The sequence below is a fragment of the Macadamia integrifolia genome, chromosome 1 (genome assembly GCF_013358625.1).
Source record: "Macadamia integrifolia cultivar HAES 741 chromosome 1, SCU_Mint_v3, whole genome shotgun sequence".
Taxonomy (NCBI): domain Eukaryota; kingdom Viridiplantae; phylum Streptophyta; class Magnoliopsida; order Proteales; family Proteaceae; genus Macadamia; species Macadamia integrifolia.
The window spans coordinates 35,390,593-35,412,393 of NC_056557.1; the positions used below are offsets into that span (position 1 = coordinate 35,390,593).

The 21,801-nt window shown below is 37.9% G+C and overlaps 1 protein-coding gene across 5 annotated transcripts in view; it reads right to left on the reverse strand.

The window, feature by feature from the left end:
• Positions 1-1,589: 1,589 nt before the first annotated feature.
• LOC122085505 (E3 ubiquitin-protein ligase MARCHF8) overlaps positions 1,590-21,801 on the reverse strand; it is a 31,597-nt gene continuing 11,385 nt past the window's right edge. For 2 of the 5 annotated variants that reach the window (XM_042653991.1, XM_042653966.1), the window contains exons 3-9: positions 21,326-21,569; positions 20,839-20,924; positions 20,078-20,224; positions 17,127-17,229; positions 9,959-10,071; positions 9,020-9,143; positions 1,590-1,618 (exon numbers count right to left, since the gene is read on the reverse strand). In XM_042653991.1, coding sequence (XP_042509925.1) covers positions 9,051-9,143; positions 9,959-10,071; positions 17,127-17,229; positions 20,078-20,224; positions 20,839-20,924; positions 21,326-21,560 — 777 coding nt within the window. In that variant the 5' untranslated portion in view covers positions 21,561-21,569 and the 3' untranslated portion in view covers positions 1,590-1,618; positions 9,020-9,050. Of the gene's footprint in view, positions 1,619-4,249; positions 4,900-5,034; positions 5,104-9,019; positions 9,144-9,958; positions 10,072-17,126; positions 17,230-20,077; positions 20,225-20,838; positions 20,925-21,325; positions 21,570-21,801 lie in introns of those variants that run through there. The other 3 variants (XR_006142139.1, XR_006142141.1, XM_042653973.1) reach the window with 3 other exon arrangements.

Here is a 21,801-nt window from a genome sequence, read left to right on the forward strand (position 1 = left end):
CTTCCAAGATCTAGTTACTGGTCATAAATACTTTGACCTCTGTGACTCTGATGATTGTCTACAAGACTCTGAAGATGATTTCCCTCCTCCTCGTCGTTCTTCTAGACGAAAGTCTTCCCAACAATCTTTACAAGAACAATATGAGGCAGGTGATTCCTCTATTGGTCCCCTCAGTGATGAATCCAGATACCCTTTCTTTGTCAAATACGGAAATCCTAAGGTTTCTTCTAAACCTTCTCCCTCTACTTGCAAACCTCCTCCAAAACCCGATTTGCCCCCTCCAATCATTCCTCCCTGTATGTATACTACAAGTTCTTCTTCTTCCTCCCCACTTAGGCCTTTTCCAGGACTCCATGATTCTGGTCCAGATGTTCATGGCATCCGTCATATTTGGAAAGTCAAACCATCCGTTCGAACTACGGGTCAATCTGAAGCAATTTCTCCTACTGAAGCAGCTTTGAATTGGCAGCCAGAAAATGCCACTGTCCAAAACCAATATCTTGAGAGAATATTGGCCCAAACCCAACAAACTCATGACACTTTGACTCATCATGATCATCCTCTCCAATCTCTCCGTCGAGAAATTGATCAGGTCCATATTGAACTTGCTGGAATTGTCTCTAGTGTTACTAATACTACCACCGCTTTTGCCCTTATTGGACAAAAAGAAAAGCATCTCAGGTATCTTGAAGCCCAACTCCTGATCAAATCTGGCTACTCTGCAGCGCAACAAAGGTGGCAGCACACATCTAACAGCCTGAGCACCCAGACATGGATCCCAACACAGGCACACACCTCGAGGACCTCCGGCTGTCAGATGTGCACTTCCACCTCTATTGCACCAGCTATCTCAAAATCGGAGAAAAAATTTACCACTTTTCCTCAACAGTTGGAACAAAACTTAGGAGCTATTATAAAACCTTTCTATGCAATCTCCTTGTATTTTTTTTCTATTCCTGTCAACTATCTAAGAAATTACTGTTCTTGTGGCTAATCACAAACATAGAAGCCTTCACTGGCTGGCAATTATCATCTCCTACATCATGCAACACATTCTCTGAATTATGTCCAGTGGAAAGCGTTTCATAAACCATGTATGCACACAGCAGGAGATAAAGTTCACATGAGATGAATAACTCACCTTCAGAAACTCATCGTAAAATGACTTCGGATAGCTTATCCTTCAAAAGTTTGTTTACAAACCTTTTTCTTTCAAAAAACTGAACTAGCAATGTTAAATTGCTAGCATACCTTAAATCAATACACAACAGTATTTACAAAATTATGGGAAATGATTCTAATGCTACAAAAGGGGTATTCATCTGCAACAAGTACATAGCTAAAAGCCTAAACATTAGAACGGGGGTGGGGGCAGTGATAATATCCACAGAAATACATTATATTGAATTACAAATTTGTAAGATAACACGAGGTACACGAGGATGGAAAGGAGGGCTCCTGATGGATCCCCTCAAATACGTTTTCCGGCTTTGGATGAGCAACTTTACAGCCTTTGCTCCAAGTTGCTGAGTTTGGATGAGGTGAGCACAAATGATTTTTTTTTTTTTTTTTTTTTTTTTTTTTTTGAAAAAAAAAAAAAAAAGCAGCTGGAATAACCCTGAAAAATGCAGTAAATAAAAATTTTAGCTTCCAATGACAAGTTTATATGATCATCAATGAAGGAAAAGGAGAAGGCCATTTATTTGTAGTCAGAATATACAAGTCCGCGGAAAATAATTGAGAAACAGAAAGGGCCAAGAAGTGTTCATGCATTTATCAGTTCTTTTGATCACCCATTAAGAAAAAAAAAAACATAAGTTGAACTATTTCATCAATTTATACAGGGAAATTTCTGATACAATGCATCATTGCTGCCTGATGACTGGTGGATTCTTTATGGACTAACCTGATAATCGACTCAATAATGTAAAATAACTTCCATAGGATTGATTATGGTCATCTGAGCAACTAAGATCATTCCTGCAAATGAACCTTACCCAGACAGCTCATGGGGCAGGACACATCAAGTCCGTATCACCAAAAGGTGTCGATCTAACCAAATACTTTTGATGTAGATAAGTCACTTAATGGGGTTATTTCATTGCAAATAAGCCTTGAGTTGCGGTATGTATGTGTTGGGCCTTTGATCCCATGGGTTTTCTTTGTAATGGGCCTAAAATATAGGTAGAAAATAGGAAAACGAGATTTAATTTATTATTTTAGTTTGAGTCATGTTTTGAATATTTCCTTTGTTATTTCAGTTTTTAGTCAGTTTAGGTTTCCCTATTAGTGAATGACTAGTTAATTACCTACTCCATGTTGTTGTTCTAGTCTAGTCCTATTTGGAATCCAACTCTTATTATGTAAGGTCTCATCTTACTTAGAGTCTAACTCCTAGTTATGGTATGACTGCTAATCTGCCCTCTATATATAGAGGAGCTTATGTACTCTAATTTCTGAGATTTGAATACAGGAAATTTCAATCAATTGTTTAGAAAGTTGGGATAGCTGTGGGTGAGAAGTCTAGCCCAAGATAGTCACTCCTCCCCTACTTTCCCTTTGTAATGTCTCTTTAATTTCTGCAATCGATTGTCTATTTCTGTCCCCTGTTGCTGCCCTAATCGATCCAATATAAGTCAGACCTGGACTGCTAAGATCGACCATAAAGAAGTTCCTGTTCTTGAAGCCAATCGACCTCCCTTGCTGCCCAAGTCTGAGATCTGATCTACAGATCCTTTGGGGCACTGGTTCGACTTTCTAAGAGGACCAATCAATCCTCTATTGAAGATCATCTGAAGCTGATAAGCTGCTGATCCCGCAGAATTCTTCTTCCTCTCTCTCCCAGGTCAGAAATCAAGAAGATCCATATCTCACAAACCAGCCGTCAGAACTTTATCATCTTTGGGGGTTTTTGTACCCTAAGTGGGATCTTCCATCGACCTGGTTTACAGCTCCATCTGAGTTGCCTGTCTCCAGCTGCAGGTCACTCTCTTGACCCCTGCGCAGGTCACTTTCTCTCTCCTTGGTTTGACTTCCTTTTTTAATTGATATAAAGGTAGCTGGTGAGTATTATTTGTCTTGTTAGGGGTATATTGTACTGGGAGTAGTTCTCTTGAATCTACTTCTACATTAACTTTACTCTCCAAAACCCACTCTTAAGAAAGCTTTATCCCAAGTTCAAAACTACGTGGGCTGAGCTACAAAACCCTGTTTCATGATTCTACTTGCAATCTAGTGCCATTGCTGAGACATTAATTGTTCCCCAGTGCAAGTATTAGAGTATCGGTTACTGTGTTGGTTCGGTCATTTTAAGAGACGTATCGTATCGGAGATATGCAAGATATGCTAAAGATACACAAAGAAATGGACATGAAAATACATTTTTGCATAAAAAGATAGTATAAATAAGCAATATATAACATGTATCATGCATGAATACTAAAATGAAGAACATTGTATCGAGAGACAAGTGGATTCAATTGAAATTGTTAATAAAGATGAGGTTTCTTACATGTGGTAATAATTTATTGTGGACTTTTAAGAAATTTTAAAATCTATGAAAAATTGATGCAATAATTCATGTTTGATGCAATGTTTTATCTAAATCTACTCAAACATAGCAAAAAACACAAGTAAAACAAATATTTGTGAAGAAAATCAAGTTTTTTCAACTTACTTGTCTTGCACTATGGTTAGCTTCAATGGATGATTTTTTATGCTTCAATCCTCTAGACACTATAGATTTTGATTCGTTTTCTATGAATGATTCAAAGCCCCAAGTCCAAGAAACGAAGGGGAGATCGATTGTGCAATTGTGCTTCAATTTTGGAAACTTAAGTACTGCCAGCGAGAAGAACGGGATTTGTTTCGAAAGCAAAATGGAATATGTAGACACGTATCTAATGTATTAATAGTTCAATAAATAAAGGTTGTGTATCGGTGCACAACGATAAACTTTTTTTTAAACGTATGCTGATACGATACAATATGGACCGATATCAATTTTTCCAAAAGAATACAAAAGCATTGGGATCTAATCAGATGAATCCATTGGAAGTTAATGCAGTCAAAAAATCCACATTATAGATCTCAAATGCAAGCAAGCCCAATGATCAAATTGTAATCCAATATGAGATAAAGCAAGTAATTTGGTTCTAAAGGGAAGAAACCAGATCAATGGAAGGGGAGGCAAAAGGCTAAGATCCGGTATGCACTGCTCAATAGCACTAAAAATCTCAAAAACAAAACAAAAACAAAAAACTCATATTCTTTACTCAAATAATCACTAATTGATGGGTGGTATATTACATATCTAAAGATCTTCTAAAATTCCTAAATAGACTCAAAAAATAACTCCTAATCACACGCACACTCAATAAGTAAATGAACTCAAAACAAAACTATATCTAGCTATTAGGTATTCTAATCTAATTCAAATACGCAACTACTAATCAAGTGTACTAACTTTATCCCCACCTTATGGGCATATAAATTAGATCCTTTACGATGAAACTAAAGAATATAATATAAAAGGACCAACCTGTAATATAATTACCCAAAGGTCAATTTCAATCCATTGGACTGGCATAAGCACCAAATGAGTCTCCCAAGCGTGGGCATATGCCTCTATAAAGGAATTAATGTCTAATGCAACTCCATCAATTCCCCATCGGTTAAAAAAAAACTCATCCTCAACTTTTGTAGGGTCAAGAATGAACTTCGTATGATGTACATCCAGCTTCAGCCCATAATAAAACTCTAGTAGCTAGAGAGGGGCATCAAGGTTAGGATTTATGTGGTAGGAGCATAATCACTAAAACTGTACAAGACGGAATTGGCGATCAAATTTGAATAAACAGGAAGCAACCCGATCTGGACATCCGTCCGCTCATGTAGAAACTGCAAGCAAACCATCCAGTTTTCAAATAACCAGCGGATTCAATTTGGCAGCTCCTATGGTTAAAAATAAAGTCTTCAAAAGCATGTAAGGACATATAAAACTGCAATCAACTACTAATGTAAAGGAGAACTAACCACTATTCCACTTAATTGTAGCCGTTCAATTTTTCACCATTTTTCCTTTATCCAACTTCTTTAAGTACCCTTTTCAAAAGAAAAAAAAAACACCCTCAGACTGTGGTTTGACCAATCAAAGACATGGAAAGTAGAAGATAAAAAGAGAAATAATGTCGCCATAAACAAAGCTAGGAAGATTGTGGGGATAGCAAGGGCGAAGAAATATAACTTCTATAATAATCTGAACACAAAGGACGGGGGAAAAGCTTTATACAAAATAGCTAAAATGAGAGAAAGGAAAAGTAGAGATCTCAAACATGTGATGTACATTAAAAGTGATGATGGTAGAGGCTAGTAAGAACTGAAGGCATAATGAAGAGACGGAAACAGTATTTTTGCAACCTACTAAGTGGAGATAATTCGAGTATGATTGGCCCGGAAGATTGCAATACATCAAGACACCACTCATCATAGATATATATAAGAAAGGTTGGAGTGGCTGAAGTTAAAGAAGTATTTCAAAAGATGAAATGAAGCAAGACTCCAAGCCCATATGAGGTCCCAATAGAAGTATGGAGGAGCCTAAGATTATGTTGGGTATCTTGGTTAACCAATCTATTCAATAAGATTATAAGCCTAAGGAAAATGCCTGATGATTAGAGGAGAAGCACTGTAGTCCAGTCCCTATCTACGAAAATAAATGTGATATTCAAAACTGCAATAACTATAGAGGCATAAAACTAATGAGTCATACCATAAAAACGTGGGAGAAGGTTATTGAAGCCCGTCTAAGTAGAGAATCTACTATCTCGGAGAACCAATTTGGTTTTATACCAAATAGATCCACAACATAAGCTATTTTGTACTTACTCAGTAGACTCATGGAAAGATTTAGAGCTTACAAAAAGGATTTACATATGGTCATTACCAACCTAGAAAAATCCTATGATCCTAGAGAGCTAATCTGACATGTGCTCAAGTAGAGAAGGGTACCGAGTACATATGTAGATATGATTAAAGATATGTATGAGAATGCAGTGACTAGTGTGAGAACCGTGGAAGGGCAAGAAAGTGAATTCCCAATTACAATTGGGATATATCAAGGATCAGCTTTAAGCCCTTTTTTTTTTCCTTCGATCATGGATGATTTTTAACCAGAAACATTCAAGAAGAGGTTCCATGGTATATGCTTTTTGCTAATGATATTGTTTTGGTGGATGAGACTAAGGCTAAGATTAACGCAAAGTTGGAGTTATGGAGATCAATCTTGAAATCAAGAGGTTTTAAGATAAGTAGAACGAAGACGGAGTATATAATGTGTAACTTTAGTCACACTACAATGGATAATGTTATATGGTGAGGATTCAAGAAAGAGAGGTACCACAAAGTGATCATTTTAGGTATCTAGGCCTTCTAGGGTAAATTATAAATAAAGAAAGTGATACAGATGATAATGTTTCTCCAAGGATTAAGGTGGGATGGATGAAGTGGAGTGGTGTGTTCGGAGTGTTGTGTAACCGACGTATTCCTTTAAAGCTCAAAAGAAAGTTCTATAGGACAGACGTTCAACCGGCTATAATGTGCGATGCAGAATGTTAGGTTGTTAAGAAGTGTCATATTGATAAGCTTTATGTAGTAAAGACAAGGATGTTGAGATGGATGTGTGGCAAAACTAGGAAGGGTAAAGTAAGGAATGACCTTATTAGCTTTGGAGTTGCTCCAGTTCATGATGAGCTTCGAAAAGTCGTTTGACCATATATGGGGATCTCTTTAAGATACCCTGCGCATACTGGTGGAAACTAGTTTTCCAAACAAAAGAGCTAACAAGCCACAAAAAATCAAGCTTAAACTCAAAGAATACAATGGGAAACTCAATCCCATGTATTCCATGATTATCTAACTTCTTTGGCTGATATATTTTTATTGATATTACTTGTTTGAACCCAAGAAATTAAAGCTTACACAAGCCAAGTTGATTGGACCAACCAAGGAGTGGTGCGGTTTTATGAATAGAGGCTTAGAATTCATAGTAAAGACCCTACTACCTGTGAGGAAATGAAAGAAGAATTAAAGGCCAAGTATCTTTCCCCTAAGTTTAGGGCACGACTGCATGATCAGCTCAATACCCTATAGCAGGGCCCCCTTTCAGTTGCGGACTATAAGGAGGATTTTGACGCATTGGTTTCACACATAGGAATCGATTAGGATGACCTCCAATTGATTTTTCTTAAGTCAGGACTGAATCCCGAGATCAAAAATGAAATCAACATCTATGACTTGTACAATTTACAAGATTGTTTCCAAAAGGCTCTACAAATGGAGGAAAATCTAAAGTTCCTAGAGGGGAGGTTTGGTCCTCAAGCAGGGGACTACGGAAAGACACCAACAGCTGGTACCATCACAAGAAGATCTCTAGACGTCAACAGGGAGAAGCACCTATGGACAGCCACAACAATGTTCAGTACTACTACCATTGCAAGACGGGACACACTGTCCAATTCTGTTTCAAGAAGAAGGTTACAGTCATCAAGAAAATGATAAGAACTGCAGAGGATGAAGAAGAATCTTGTTGAGTAACTAAGAAGGTTGAATCCACAGTAAAAGAAGAGGTTATGTTTGAGGAAGAGTTCAACAGCACTCCAAATAAAGTTGTGACTACTGCAGACAAAATTCTTGATGTTGAGGTCCTTGAATTTGTGATTCAACCTCATGCCTTTGAAGAGAGAGCGCCCAAGCTTGAGGAATTTATTCTTAACATTCTTACATCACCATAATTTTGTTTTCGGGAATAATTTTGTGTTGGGGACTGATCAAGGCTGCAACTCACAGTCCCTACCCACACATCACAGAAAAACTTGTGGTTGAGTTTTTCCAAGGGGGAGAATCTATGTAGTATCCAGTTGTTTGGTTCAGTTTCTGGTCCAAACCTGGATCGCCCAAAAGTTTTCAAATCATGGGGCTGTTTCTATAGTTTAGTTCTTTATTTTATTTATTAATAGTAATAGTTTGGCTGGATTCAAGGAATTAAATATTGATACAAATTGGGCAGATACGCAACGGTCAGGTTGCTCCATTGTGACCAAGAATGCAACGGCAAGGTTGCTCCATTGTGACCAAGTGGTCACAAGTTCAAGTCAGGAGACAGCCTCTCCGCAAAGCAGGGGTAAGGCTGCATATAATATATATTATGACCATCCCCAGTACCCGCAGTAGTGGGATCCTTGTGCACTTGGTACGTCCTTTTTTACACAAATTGGGCCGCTATGCCCAATAAGTATCAGTATTGAAGGCACAGATACAACAATCTGCAGAGATGGTACATGAAGGAAAAAAAAGGTACATTCTATTGAACCAGTATTGACTGATACGGTCAATATGCAGCAGCAGCGGCTGCAGTCACCGCTGCTGTTGCAGCAGCAACGGCCATAGAAGGGGAAGAACTATTCTTCTGTAATGGTGGACAATGGCAGCAAGTGCTGGCAACGGGGACAGGGACGGGTGACTGTGGCAGGGGAACGGGATGGAGACAGCAACTGTGGCAGGCAATGGGAAACGGGCAGCAGTGTCACAGGAAACGTTGGATTTCTTCTTTATGGAGCAGAGTTTTAAAATAATGGTACCAAAGATTGGTCTTAGTTCCTGATCTGTCTTTTCTCTTTCTTCTTTATGTATTTATCTTTGGGTGAGGCAAAGCGGTGTTGGGCCTCTGTTTGGGTTTCTTCTCCATTTGGCTTTAATAAAAAAAATATTTCCTGTTGCTGATCCCCACAAAAAAAAATTGTTTTTCATAATATTGTCTTCTTTTTTCAGTTTCTAAGATATAGATGTTTTACTCGACATAAATTGATAACAGAAGAGCATATGAAAAGAAAAGGAAAACCAAGTGGTTAATTAAGATAGTATGTTTTCCAGTATGAAAGAAAAGAGGATAGAATAATAATATAATAACTAAACAATTATAAGTAGTAGCAAGAAAAAGAAGAAGAAAAATCAATGTGCTTACAAGATAACTCGAAGGAAGGAAACGTTTCCACTCAGTAGAGGCCCAACATTCTTAGCTCTGTTATGTGGGAAGGATCAAGCTCAGTGTGATTCTTATTACCTTCTCGATCTTCCACGACATACTCCTGACGTTACACCAAATCTCAGATTTCATTGACAGAAACATATATCCAACAAAATCAGCCATCTAATAAAACCTACTACTGATATCCAGATATATAAAGGCTGCAAATGGAAAGGAAAATTCTAGGAAACTTTATAATCAATAATAATGAGTTCAATATTTCATTCAATGAAATATTTAACTTATTTTGAACAGCGAAGTATCCCTCAACTGCTCAATTCATCCACAGTATTTTGTAACTTGGGCAATTCATGGGATGCACAAGTATCTTAAGGTTCAAATAACAGGTTTCCTCTATCAAAAGTACACAGCAAAATCAAGGTAAGTCATGTATACATTGGATTGGATTAAACTAATAAAGTAGTAACTAGGAAGAATGTTCTCTAAGCCGGCAAGTATTCCATCTTTTGATTTTGTCTCATCATTTTAACAATCTTCAATGTGTAGCTTCATCATAATACTCAATCTTTAGTTGCAAGAAACCTCTCATCAATGTGTAGTTCCATGTTCTAAGTATTATACTCAGTTATCAGTACTACAATACCACGACATTTTAAATTCAATCAATTGCATAATATTGCTTCCAAAATGCACAACATTTCTAGTTTATCATTATTCAGATTCACTGGCATGAGGTTGTCTTGCCTAGCTCTTAATTTCATTCATTACTTCATTACTTCCTTAACTCAAGTTCAGAAAATGTATTTGAGTACCAGTCACTCGGAGAAAAAGAGAGAGAGGAGTGTAGGGCTGTCCAAAAAATCTTCTTTACAACTAGGAATGCCTATAATGTTTTCCATGAGATAGAAGTACTACCTTTGTTAGTTCTTGTTTCGCCAGAACATGGTAGTGCCGTTCGTTAATCCTCTGCCCACAGATTATGGCTATGAAGAACCCATAGAGCAATCCCACCAAAACAATAGCTGACACTGAACAATTTGAGGGGGAGAGAAATTAGATCCAATCCTTCGTATTTCCTTTTGGGAGATGAGATGAGACTTTCAAATAATTTAACAATATTAGATATCACAGTAAGAAATCATTGAAATTAAACTGAATTTTCTTACCAAAAAAAAAAAAAGAAATTAAACTGAATTTTAAAAAACCTTTCCTATGCTTCCAGTTAATTGAAGGGTATTATTGTTAACTTGTAGCACCAAATATTTACTAATGCAATCAAGCAACATCTGCATGTTTTTATCACAGAATCTTTCTGATACTGTAAGACAACATCAGCATAGACAATTGGGATTAAGAAACAAAATCCATGCTCATATTGTACCAATCACTAAACAAAACTGATCTGTCAGGTATATAATACAAACTAGTGTCTCCAATCATAAGGTCAAGCATGTTACATACCACTAAACTTGGACAAGAACAGGGGGACAAGCCATGAAATTTGTACCATGGTCAACTTAATGGAGAAAGTTTTCCTACAACCGTAGTGTATTAGGGTTCAGCCACCATCCTAGGGTCCTAAAACATCCCCCCCCCCTACTGGATGACCCCTGTTGCAGAATACCCTCTCCTGCCCATCTGAAAGCCGTGGTCAAGGGAATCGTCACCTTCACCGTGGCTGAAGGACAACTCAGTCCAACTTAACAAACAATTTTTTCTCAATGTATCACACGAAAACAATTTGTTCTAGGGTTGGTTCTCGGTCGTGGAGAGATTCCAATCAAATAGCTGATAAAATTTCATCCCAACAGTTCTGAATAAAACCTGACACAGGGTGATTGGGTTAATCTGAAGTTTTACAATCAATCACTTTTTTAAGATCATGTCCAATCCTAAAATCTCATAGTCTCAGACTAAGAAGAGCCATGGCTCATTTTTATTTTACTTCTGAAAACTGCTGTGTTTTCTATTTGGAGATGTTGTACAACTTGGCTGATTTTTCCTATTGACTGAGAGTTCATAAACATCAAGTGTATGTCCTCACACTGATGTTCCAGTGCATTCGAAAATTATTTAGTTCACAAGGGCAGGCCTTTGCTTGCCAATCTGTACTGGTTTTATAAGCTTAATTATGTTGAGTCACGGAATTATTTAATTGATAGGTATTGTGGACCTATTCTATAGTTATCAATGCACCAAGGCTAACATAGGCAGTGCCCAGGTGCCTTGGCACCTAGATGCCTAAAGTGTGCACATACCAACGGGAGGTTTTAAAAGTAAAATATATCTCATTCCTTTAAAATGTAACTTTGGGTGTAAGTTTAGATGTAATTTTGAGAGTTATTTTACATGTAAAATGAGAATTTTCTTTTCTTTTTACTTGTAAATATGAGGGGCAACATATTAAATTATATCTACATATATGTATATTTTTATGTAATTCAACAAATGAAACCTATTTGGTCATAGCGGTCACCTTAGTAACTGGATTTTTTCAGGGGCTAGATGTGGGAATGCCGTATTATGTTGAACGCCTTATTGCTTTTTTTTATTTAGGAGAGGGTTTCTCTGAGCAATCAAAGTATACTCCACCCTCTCACGTTAAAATTTTTAATCATTGTTTATGTCACTTTAAAAAATTGTTATAATAATAGTATATGTGTGAAGGCATACTATATGCCACAGGCTCAGAGAGGAGAGCCTTTCCCCTTTCTTTTTTTTTGTTATAAAATATTAATACCTATTCTAACATTTTTCTTGTGCAGGTGTATGTTGTAGTATACAGTATGACGCATAGGATCAATCCTTTGTATTAAAAGAAACAAAAACAATGGAAAGAGGGTGAGACGAAGAGAAATCGTGGAATCTATGATGAATGAAACAGATCCCAAGTCCAAACCGTTACCAAGGAACCTTTACTATCATCGGTGCTGACTCTCCACACGCCTTGGCCTTTTTTTCCCTCATTTACTCCATCTGCCCTCAATTCTCCAACTTCTCGCATCCGCCGGTTGCCGCTTTACCAGCTGTAATGCCTCTGAGTCCAATATGCTCATCGATGGCCTCACCTAATGTGTATCACTGCCCATCAAGGCCTTGCCCCTCCAAATCCTCGTTGTTTTCATTTTCTTCTCTGATTTTTCCCCTTTCTTTAGATTCTTTCTTTTCCTATCTAGTTGGTGATAAGATGCTGAGAGAGAGAGAGAGAGAGAGCTAATCAAAAAGCAAAAACATGAAGACCCTCCTTTTTCCTTTGTATAGACGTGTGGAATCAGAAATCGCATGTGTCCCCTCAAGAACTGTGATTTTGGATCATCTACCGAGGGTTGTCTTCCCCTATGCATCACGGATCCTACTCCTGCAGTAGTGAATCATTTTCACACTATCCATACTTTTAGACCATTTAGAGACGCCTAGGGTGCCTAGTCGCCCGTGTGCCCCTCCACCGTCTTGGGTCACCTTGTCTCCTTGATAACTAGGTATTTGGTGTTGATGGCAGAAGAGGTGTAGCATGAGTTTCAGGTACATACATCCTCCTCTTCTTCTTCTCTCCCCCCCCCCCTTTTTTTTCCATCCTCTCAGCTTTGTGTGCTTTTTGGCAAAATCATTCCCATAACTTTGTAATGAGCCATGAATAATATTTGATAAATGTGAAATCATAGTTCTCAAAGCACTAGGTGACTCTAGGCCTTGGAGGTCTTCCTAAGTGCTTAGGTGATAAGGCGGCTGCTAGGTAGCCCCTTGGGGACCTAAGCATGTGTGAACGATTTTAAAAAATGGACACAGTTCCATTCCCACTTCTCAAACCCAAAGGGACATAAACTAACAAACCAAGTGGCAAGGTTCATGGATAAAACTGTCCGCCCTAAAGTCCCCTTTGGTGTACTGTAAGTCTGTAACTTAAGGACAAACAAGTTCACCCATATATATATATATATATATACCTGTTTTTGTCAAAGCACACTAATCATAAGGGTAGCATAGCGACAAGGAGTCACACGACACACGGCGACATTCTCGACTCTCAAGACTGACGGGATAAGTGAGCACAGACTTAGGGTTTAAAGTATCAGTCCGTATCGGCCCTTACCGATACGGATACGGACAGATACGATACATGAAATTTTTAAAACCCCTTTGTATCGATATGTATCTTACGATACATACCGATACACCACTGATACGATACGATACGCACCGATACTCCATGAAAATTTCAAAATCGAAGTGAAATGTACGTTTCAGTATGTATCCGATACACACCGATACGTACCGATATGGTCATAAAATGGCCATGATGGATAATTTTTCACAAATACACAATTTTTTGAAGTATTTTTGTTCCAAAGTTGCTGTCAACCATTTTTCACTCCAACTAAAGTGGAAATCAAGGTTGGGAACAAAGATTTTACATTCATGGGACAACTACATACCTTAGATTCTTAGTGCGATACTCTCAATTTACTGTTTATGCATGATACATGTTATATATAGCTTTTTTAACTATTTTTTTTATGCAAAAATGTATAAAAAAGTGTTTCCTATCCATTTATGTGCGTATCTTTAGTGTATCTGAGCATATCTATAGTACGATACCCTCTGATACCTATCTTAATTTTGGCCGACCGATACGACAACCGATATCAATACTTTAATGCTTGGGCACAGTTGTATAAATATCACCCACCAGCAGTACTCAATTTTCTCTTTTCTTTCCTGATCCTTTTGTTTTTAATTTTCTCCATTATATCAGAGCCAAATAACTTAGGTAAAACAACCAACTGACCAAGGAAGCAAGTACTAGAGAAGGGTTCTAACTTTGGTTCCTTTATCCCACAATGAAATCTTCTTCTCCCTTTTTTTTTGGTTAATAAGGCATGAACTCATGCATCACACCATAAATAAAAATTCTACACAAACACAATTAAAATATTAGAAAAAGACAGTTAATCATATATAATAATAATAAAATATCAAGGCGCTCAATACAATATGGCGGTGGAACACCTAGGTCCCATAAAAAACCTTGTCTCCTGGGCACTACTTTGACAACTACGTATGAAATGGTTTCTACCTTTATGTTTAATCATTCCTAAAGCATATTTTAGTTATTTTAATTGAATTATGTGTGTTCGAGTACTAAATTTTGGGCATGCAGCATCGTACAGAATGCCGAGTACACTACCTACCTAGGGTTCCACTATGTTTAAAGTGGCCTAATATGGTTTCCTAATAGGTTTGAGAACTAATTAGGCCATTTGAGCCTCGAAATCATCAATCAAAACCAGCACCTCAAACCTTCCAAGTTTCAACCGAAATTTCATTGTTTTGCAAAATATTTTGGTAAACCTTCAACCTTGTCCATCAGCCCTACCCTCTAAACTGAAGTCTGGATCACTTGGGATTTGATTAGTCAAAGAGAACTCCTTATCAACCAGTCATTACATCCAGCCATTACAAATCTTTAATTCAAATTTCATTGAATCTCAATGTCTCTAGCCCTGTTTTCTTCAATTTCTCCCTCTGAACCAAATTGCAAGCCCCCATTCATAATATCAAGATGTTGCCCAAGCGTCCAGGTGCCTTGGTCGCCTAGGCGCACCATGTTGGTTTTGCCCTGCATCTACGCCCCCTCCAACGCCTTGGATCACCTAGATGATATGACAACTATGCCCCCATTTCATGCAACAACCTCACAATTACCTTTCTTTCTTTAACCCTTAAAACTTAACCTAGAGAGAGTTGAATTATGCTTCCCTAGTATCCTAGTTGGAGAAATTGTGGGAATCACATCCCTACATCATATCGGTTCCCATTCAACCTCAAAAAATGGAAACGAAATAAACAGATGAACCAGTTCGAGAGTTCCTAGGGTGGTTTCAAACATTAAAATCGATAAGTTCTTTTGGCTGCTCAATGTGAATAATTTAGTGACAATAGTGTAAAGCAAATTCAATAGACTTGGCAGAATCTTATGTACAATTGTTCTACTTTCTAATGGCATGGAAGAGGTTATTCAGTTTTATATGTTTTGAGGGGCTTAATTTTCCTCTTAATAAAGCCTTCTTATCTTATCCCCAAAAACACAATGGGTCGCTTCACGAAAGACAATGATTAGGAGCAACAGGTAACACGATAGGTGCACAATCGACTTTACATGCTCCATTCTTCGGCCCTTCGCCTATCAGCTTGGCAGGCAAGCTAACTAGATCCATCTTCGGCTTCAATCGTTATCCTTCGAAGCGCCAACAAGCCCCTGGTGCTTAAGAGGTATCTTGTTACTCCAAGTCTCCAACTTGATGCAAAGTCAGGCTGATTTTAAATCAGTGCACACGAGACTTCCTCTTTCTTGGCTTTTCTGGTTGGCTTTCTAGCTGGACTGGTACAAGTACAAATAAGCTATTAAGACCAGTTCCCACCCCTTCAGGAACGATCTCTTTAAATAATTTCTACATTAAAAAGCTCTATTATAATTCTTTATATGATTATATTAGATTAAAGATTGACAAGGCAATTGGGTGTCAAATCAAGACCAAATAGGACCGACCAAAAACATAAAATTGTGCCTACGCAACCTAAATCTGTGGGGGAAGAGAAGCACACACTCTCACAGAACACAAAACCCAACCGATTCTCAATTCTTTCTTCAACTCTCTAACCATGCAAATCGGTTACAGCCAATATATAGGAAAAATAAAAGACAGAATTAGAAACCAACTAAAATAGAAGCTAGCCTAAACTAAGAAACAAATCATAAAAGGAAACTAACTCAAAAGGAAGCACATAAACTGACTAACTCCTACTAACACTCATACGTTCCTACTTTGTGAAATAAAAGACATAAAATAAAATAACTACTATTAATTACTTCAAACCCTTGTTAGACCAAAACCCTGGGTTGGACCTGTTTTTCTTGGCTCTTGGCTTCCTAAGCCAGTCATGCTGATCCAACCATGCAAGTGCAGCTACATCTGCATCAGACTTTCTTCATTCACTAGATTTTTTATAATTCTTCTCAATCTACGATTAAGCATTCGAAATCATGTATATTTTCTCTTTGAACACATTTTTATAGAGCAACCCAGTGCACGAGGCTCCCGCTACTGCAAGTTCTAGGAGGGCAAATGTACGCAGCCTTACCCCTGCTTCGTAGGAGAGGCTGTTTTCAAGTTTTGAACATGTGACCAACATGTTGCAATAGTGCAACTTAACCATTGTGCCACAGGCTCACCCACTACAAAATAATAATAAAATAAGTTTTTTAAAAATAAAAAGTAGTTATGCGTTGAGGTCTAAGAGAGGATATAGGTTTAGGGGTTCAGAAGATATACTTTGCCTTGATTAAAAATATCAAATAAATGATGAATTACATGAAATATTTCTAAAAAAACAGCCAGGAAAAGTAATCTGTTGAATACATTAAGCAGTTCTAATTGACTTAAGAAAGAGTCGTCATTATGAGAATCCTAAAGATGGATAAGTGGTAAAACTGAAAACAAAAAATAAGGAATGCACACATTAGAGGTAATCTAAGAGTAGCACTAACACATGATAAAATGAGAAAAAGTCATTTGAGGTGCCAAGGTCATGTGCAATGAAGATATCTGAATGGACTGCTAAATAGTGATGATTTAGATTAAAGGAGAGGAAAAAAGCAAGGCAAAGGCCTAAAATTACTTTAGTAGTAGTGAAGGTATACATGGAATTGGGTTGACAAGAAGTATGGCTCTACAGTCTAAATAGATTTGAATAGAAAAATAGGATCCACATAGCATACCCCATTTAGTTAGGAAAGGCTAGTTGAATTGAGACTATTAAGTTATATTGATTTAACAAAAGCAAGTGTTTTATAAATCATAATATGTACAGTATGCTAGGAGCATAAAGAACACCTACGATAAGAACATAGTATGAAGAAAACACTACTATGCAATGTTTAATGAATAATCATAATCTACTTCAACAAATAAACAACGTAACCTTGTATTCACCACCACCTCAAAAGCATGTAAATACAGCATTACTATACAGAATTCACAAACGTATTTATAGATACATTAGTACATGGCTACAGGAAGCATACCCGCCATTGCATAAAATCCATAAGGGTGTTCCTCATAACCAAACATTTCCCTCAATTCCTCCCCATAAAATTTGTACACCAGCATACCCAAGAATGCCACAACCTGTCAAAATTGTTATCTCAATTTGAAGGCATCAAAACACATTTAGAAGTATTTCAAGATACAGTTCCAGTTGTAGATAGACTTTTTTTTTTTTAATGAAATAACCAAATATTATTGGAAAAAACGGCAATCGAACTGTACAGCTGCTGAAACAAATGTAGGGCGCACTAGCAGGTAGTAAGTGAGGGTTCATTTTGGACTTAACTTCTCTATTGATGGTTTTAGATTGTTAGTAGGATATAGTTCCAACTTCCAATACTTGAATGATCAATAATTGGCATGAGTATGGGAACATTGCAAAAAATAGCAACAATTTTTGCAGTTTGCCTAGGCGCCCTAGGTGCTCCAGAATTTTTTACATATTTCCATCAGATCTGTCATCTTCTCAAGAAAAAAGGTTCATTTACATCATATCTTAAAATGTCTTTTGGAAAGACTTTGGAAGCATTACTTATGGATTAATTTTTTTACTACTTTTCCTTTTGGTTATAATAAACTAGAATATTAATAAAAAAATAAGACAAACAAATAAATAATTAAAGGAGGGAGATTGAGGGCATTCTCGATGGATTCTAGAGGAAGTGGGTCAATAACTCCCTAAAAACAGACTAAAGGGGGAATAAAAAAGGCCGTTACCCAATGAACAAAGGCTTCCCGAACTTAAGCCGGGTTCTGGGAGGGTATATAGGTAGACAGCCTTACCCCCTTTACGGAGAGGCTGGTTCCCAGGACTCGAACCCGCACCACTGCGTAGGCAGAAAGAGCCCTTTGCCATTGCTCCAAGCAACGACCCCTTGTAAATTGCTCTATTCACAACATCATTGCTTTCGCAACTTGAACACCTCCAGGGGTTTTGGTATGGTGTTGCTGGTTACTTGTCTCTATTCCCGATTTCTTGCGAGTTGCAGGGAAGAGTTTCAGCGGCTAACTGTTTTCAACGAAGCTGCAATAGCATTGAAGGGAGTGGCAGCAGTGCCAGAACTCAAACAGGTACGCTCCCCTCCTCTTTCTTCTGGCATGCTGGTGGCCGCTGCAATCTTCTCTTTGCTACTGCTTCTTCCTCTTCCTCTTCCTCCTCCTCCCCCTCCCCCTCCTTCCATATCCATCTTCTTCTTCTACATATTAAGCTGCTGTTACTGCTGCTCGCGATCACAGTGTTGCCATTGCTGCTTCCTTCTTAACTAAGTAAATTTAGTTATAACTTGATCCAAGAGCATTCACAGCTGTGCAACAAAATTTCATGATATCAGACTCAGCTTTTCATTGATTTCTGCCAATCCTGATCCAGATTGGACTGAGTCAGCAATCTGCTTCCAATACCGACCACCAACCAGCAAGGCAGAAAAATCAAGAGAAAACCAAAAAAGAAAGAAAAACCAAGAGGGAATGAGAAGATTATTTGTTTGGGCTTGGGAAATGAAAAACTGCAAAAAAATCCTGCCAGAGGAATTAAAATTCCAAAAAACCAGGGTTGCATCAGCCATCATTGTAATCTGATCCAATTGTAAGATTAGATTGGTCTCCACCAGGGCAATAATGACTGGCAGACCTATCCGATTCCCATCATAGTTGTGAAGGTGTCACCTAGACAACTATGATTCCAATACTTCAAACCTCGATTTATATTGGCAGTACTATAGAAAAGGTGAGCTTCAAATCATAGTTCCATAGCGTCATCCGGCATCTAGGCCCCTTCTTGGGTCCAAGGCAACAGCACGACTTGTTTGATATAAGAAAGGCGACCACCTTGGACGCCTTGGTGTCAGCTTAAATGCCCAAATGTCACCTTGTGGCCTTGTAACAGCCCACCTTATATTATATCAGTTTTTGACAATTCACAAGTTTATGTTGATTTATGTTTATTGCTTTATATTTTTATGAATACGCTAATGTTATATGCTCTGTTTACTATATGTTGATTTTCAGATATTAGGTCATTACTACCATTATTATATCATATTGTATTGATATGGCTTCTTTGTTGCATTCAAGTATAATTATCAAAATAATCATTACTATCTTATATAAACTGCACATGATGTAGATCAAAGCATGAAGGAGGATCAGAATATTCCCCCCCCCCAAATACTATTCACGTGAACAGTAACCCTGTAACAAAAGGAAATATTTCAGGAATATGGACAGTTGTTCAGTCTTCGACAGCAAGCAATAATCTAAGCCCAGACAAGCAAGATCGATTGGGAGCTTCTAGAGTGTTTAGTTTCCTTTCGTATTAGTTTCCTTATTGAGTTGATTCTTCTAGTTGAAGGAAGATCACTTCTAGAGACTTTCTTTCCTTATCAGTTTCCTTTTCTACTTCTACCCTTTTTTATGTAACTTGTTCAAGGACAACAGATAGTTTCCTTTTTTCAGTTAGTTTCTATTTTTCTACTTCCTTGGGAGGCAAGTAACCATACTTATATATTGTAATAGACTCCTAGAGAGTCCCCATGATGGAAATAACAAAAAAGAGAGCTTTGGATTGGAAGCTGTGAGAGGCAGTAGGTGAGAGATCCGAGTCTGAGAGAGACCACCCTTTTCCTGTTCCCTACCCCTTCTTTTCTGATCTTTTCTTCTCTGTTTTCTACTGTATTCTTAGTTTCTATTTTATTGTTTTGAGGTGCTGGTTAGTAAAACTGCGGCTGTCATTGAAGGACTTGCAATCCTCCTGTAGAGTTGGTTCTTGTTGAATTGCCTCTACATTTGCACGTCTAAACGGGCACTTTGTCACCTAGGTGTCTAGGCGCCACTCCAAAACCTTGGGTCGCCATGACAACTATGCTTGTTCAAATAAGTTGGTCAAGGAAAAGAACCAAAACAACAATGTGAAACAAGATAATTATCTTACCAGCTGAACAACAACAAAAATGAAAGCATGGTCCCTAACAACAAGAAGTTGGAATTTCAATCTCAACCACCAGCGGTCTGGAGGCACATTTGCTCGTAAAATAAATACTGCTCTGCACTCTGTACAATGGGCAAAAGCAAAGCCCTCCTGGCATAAAACAAAATAGCAGTTTAGAAATTTATTTACATTTTCAAATGCCTGGATAAAAAATGTTAATGATGATGTGTATGCAAAATAATGAAGCGTATGAATAATGTCAATGAACAAGAGCATCTATTTCAACTTGATAGCTTCTATATTGCCTAAGATAGTAAGATGACAGAACAAAAAGCTCAAACTGATGGTCAAACACCAATGATGGTACTTCTTTTGGATCAGATATAAGTACAGAGTCTCAAAAAAGCAGATCTCAGTAACCCAACGTTTTGAAAAATACCTAAATCCACTTTTTCTGGTTTAATTACAACCCTATCCTTCTAATAAAAAATCACAAGCCATTAATCCATCTAGTTGTCACTGAATGACTAATTTTCAGTAATTTATACTAAAGCAGTAACTGAACTTATCTGAATAGGGAAAAAATATACTGTTGATATACAAGAAGTTGTACTTTTCCCACATGCATAAAGTAAAGGACAAGCATCAAACATTAGATATGCATATCTATTACCAAAATACTAAAGTGAGTCAATGTCTATGCGCATGAAGTACCCTTACTATGTGGCCAGTTTCTGGAGCATGCAAGAATACTCTTGTTTTACCTTTGTTGATCTCCAATGATCAAGACATGATCGGTGAACATACTTCTGTGTTCCTCTGCAATAGCAGGGTGCTATCAGATCTTCGCCTATGCATGGAAAGATAACAGCTTCAATACAACCATATAAAATAAGGGAGAGGGTTGGGCATGCCGCTAGCTTTCCTGGAGCTAGCGGCTCAAACAATGGGGGGCTGGAATGCAAGGGGCATGTGGGTCATTTCCAAAGGGGAGGGAGGGGGGGAGAGAGTGACACAGGCCGGGCACCCCAGCAGCGTGCCCAGCCTTTTCCCACAAATAAATACCAATTTAATGCAACATATTTTTTTCTTCTCTCTCAAAATTCATGCAAATGATATCATCCATAAGTTCCCCAAGTCATGCCAGACTGTTTACTTCTCTTCAAAAAGAAAAAATAGATGCACCATCTTGACTAGAGATGGCACTCCTATGAGGGGGAAAAGATACCGATCACAGTAGGTAGTAAGGACCTCCATTATCAAGGCAAATCCGACATTGTGGCTGATCTGCACTCACTAGATTGCTACGTTCATCAGCATCAAGACTCAGCCGATCGTCCCCAGCTGCAGAACAATCACCAACCACTAGTCTGATTTCACATGATGATGAGGATTCCTTGGATGTGCATACAATTTCAGATTGATTAAGAATGGGTTCTGTTTCTGAAACATCTTCGGTTTGAACATAATTTGACACCAGCTGCATTGGGAAAACCTGCAGTAAAGATCACCATATTAGAGAAACCCTTTCTAAGGAAAGCACAAGTGCTGCCAAATGTGGCTTAAACCTCACAACTCAGCTGTCGTATTTAGCATAAAGGAGTCTATAGAAGAATCTTAACTACCAATTCATAGGCCATTACATGAACCAAACGGTCAAATAATAAGGATTCTTGTGACTGTGTGTGTGCATGAGTGCCAAGGTTCGGGGTCTCAGTTTCGCCCAT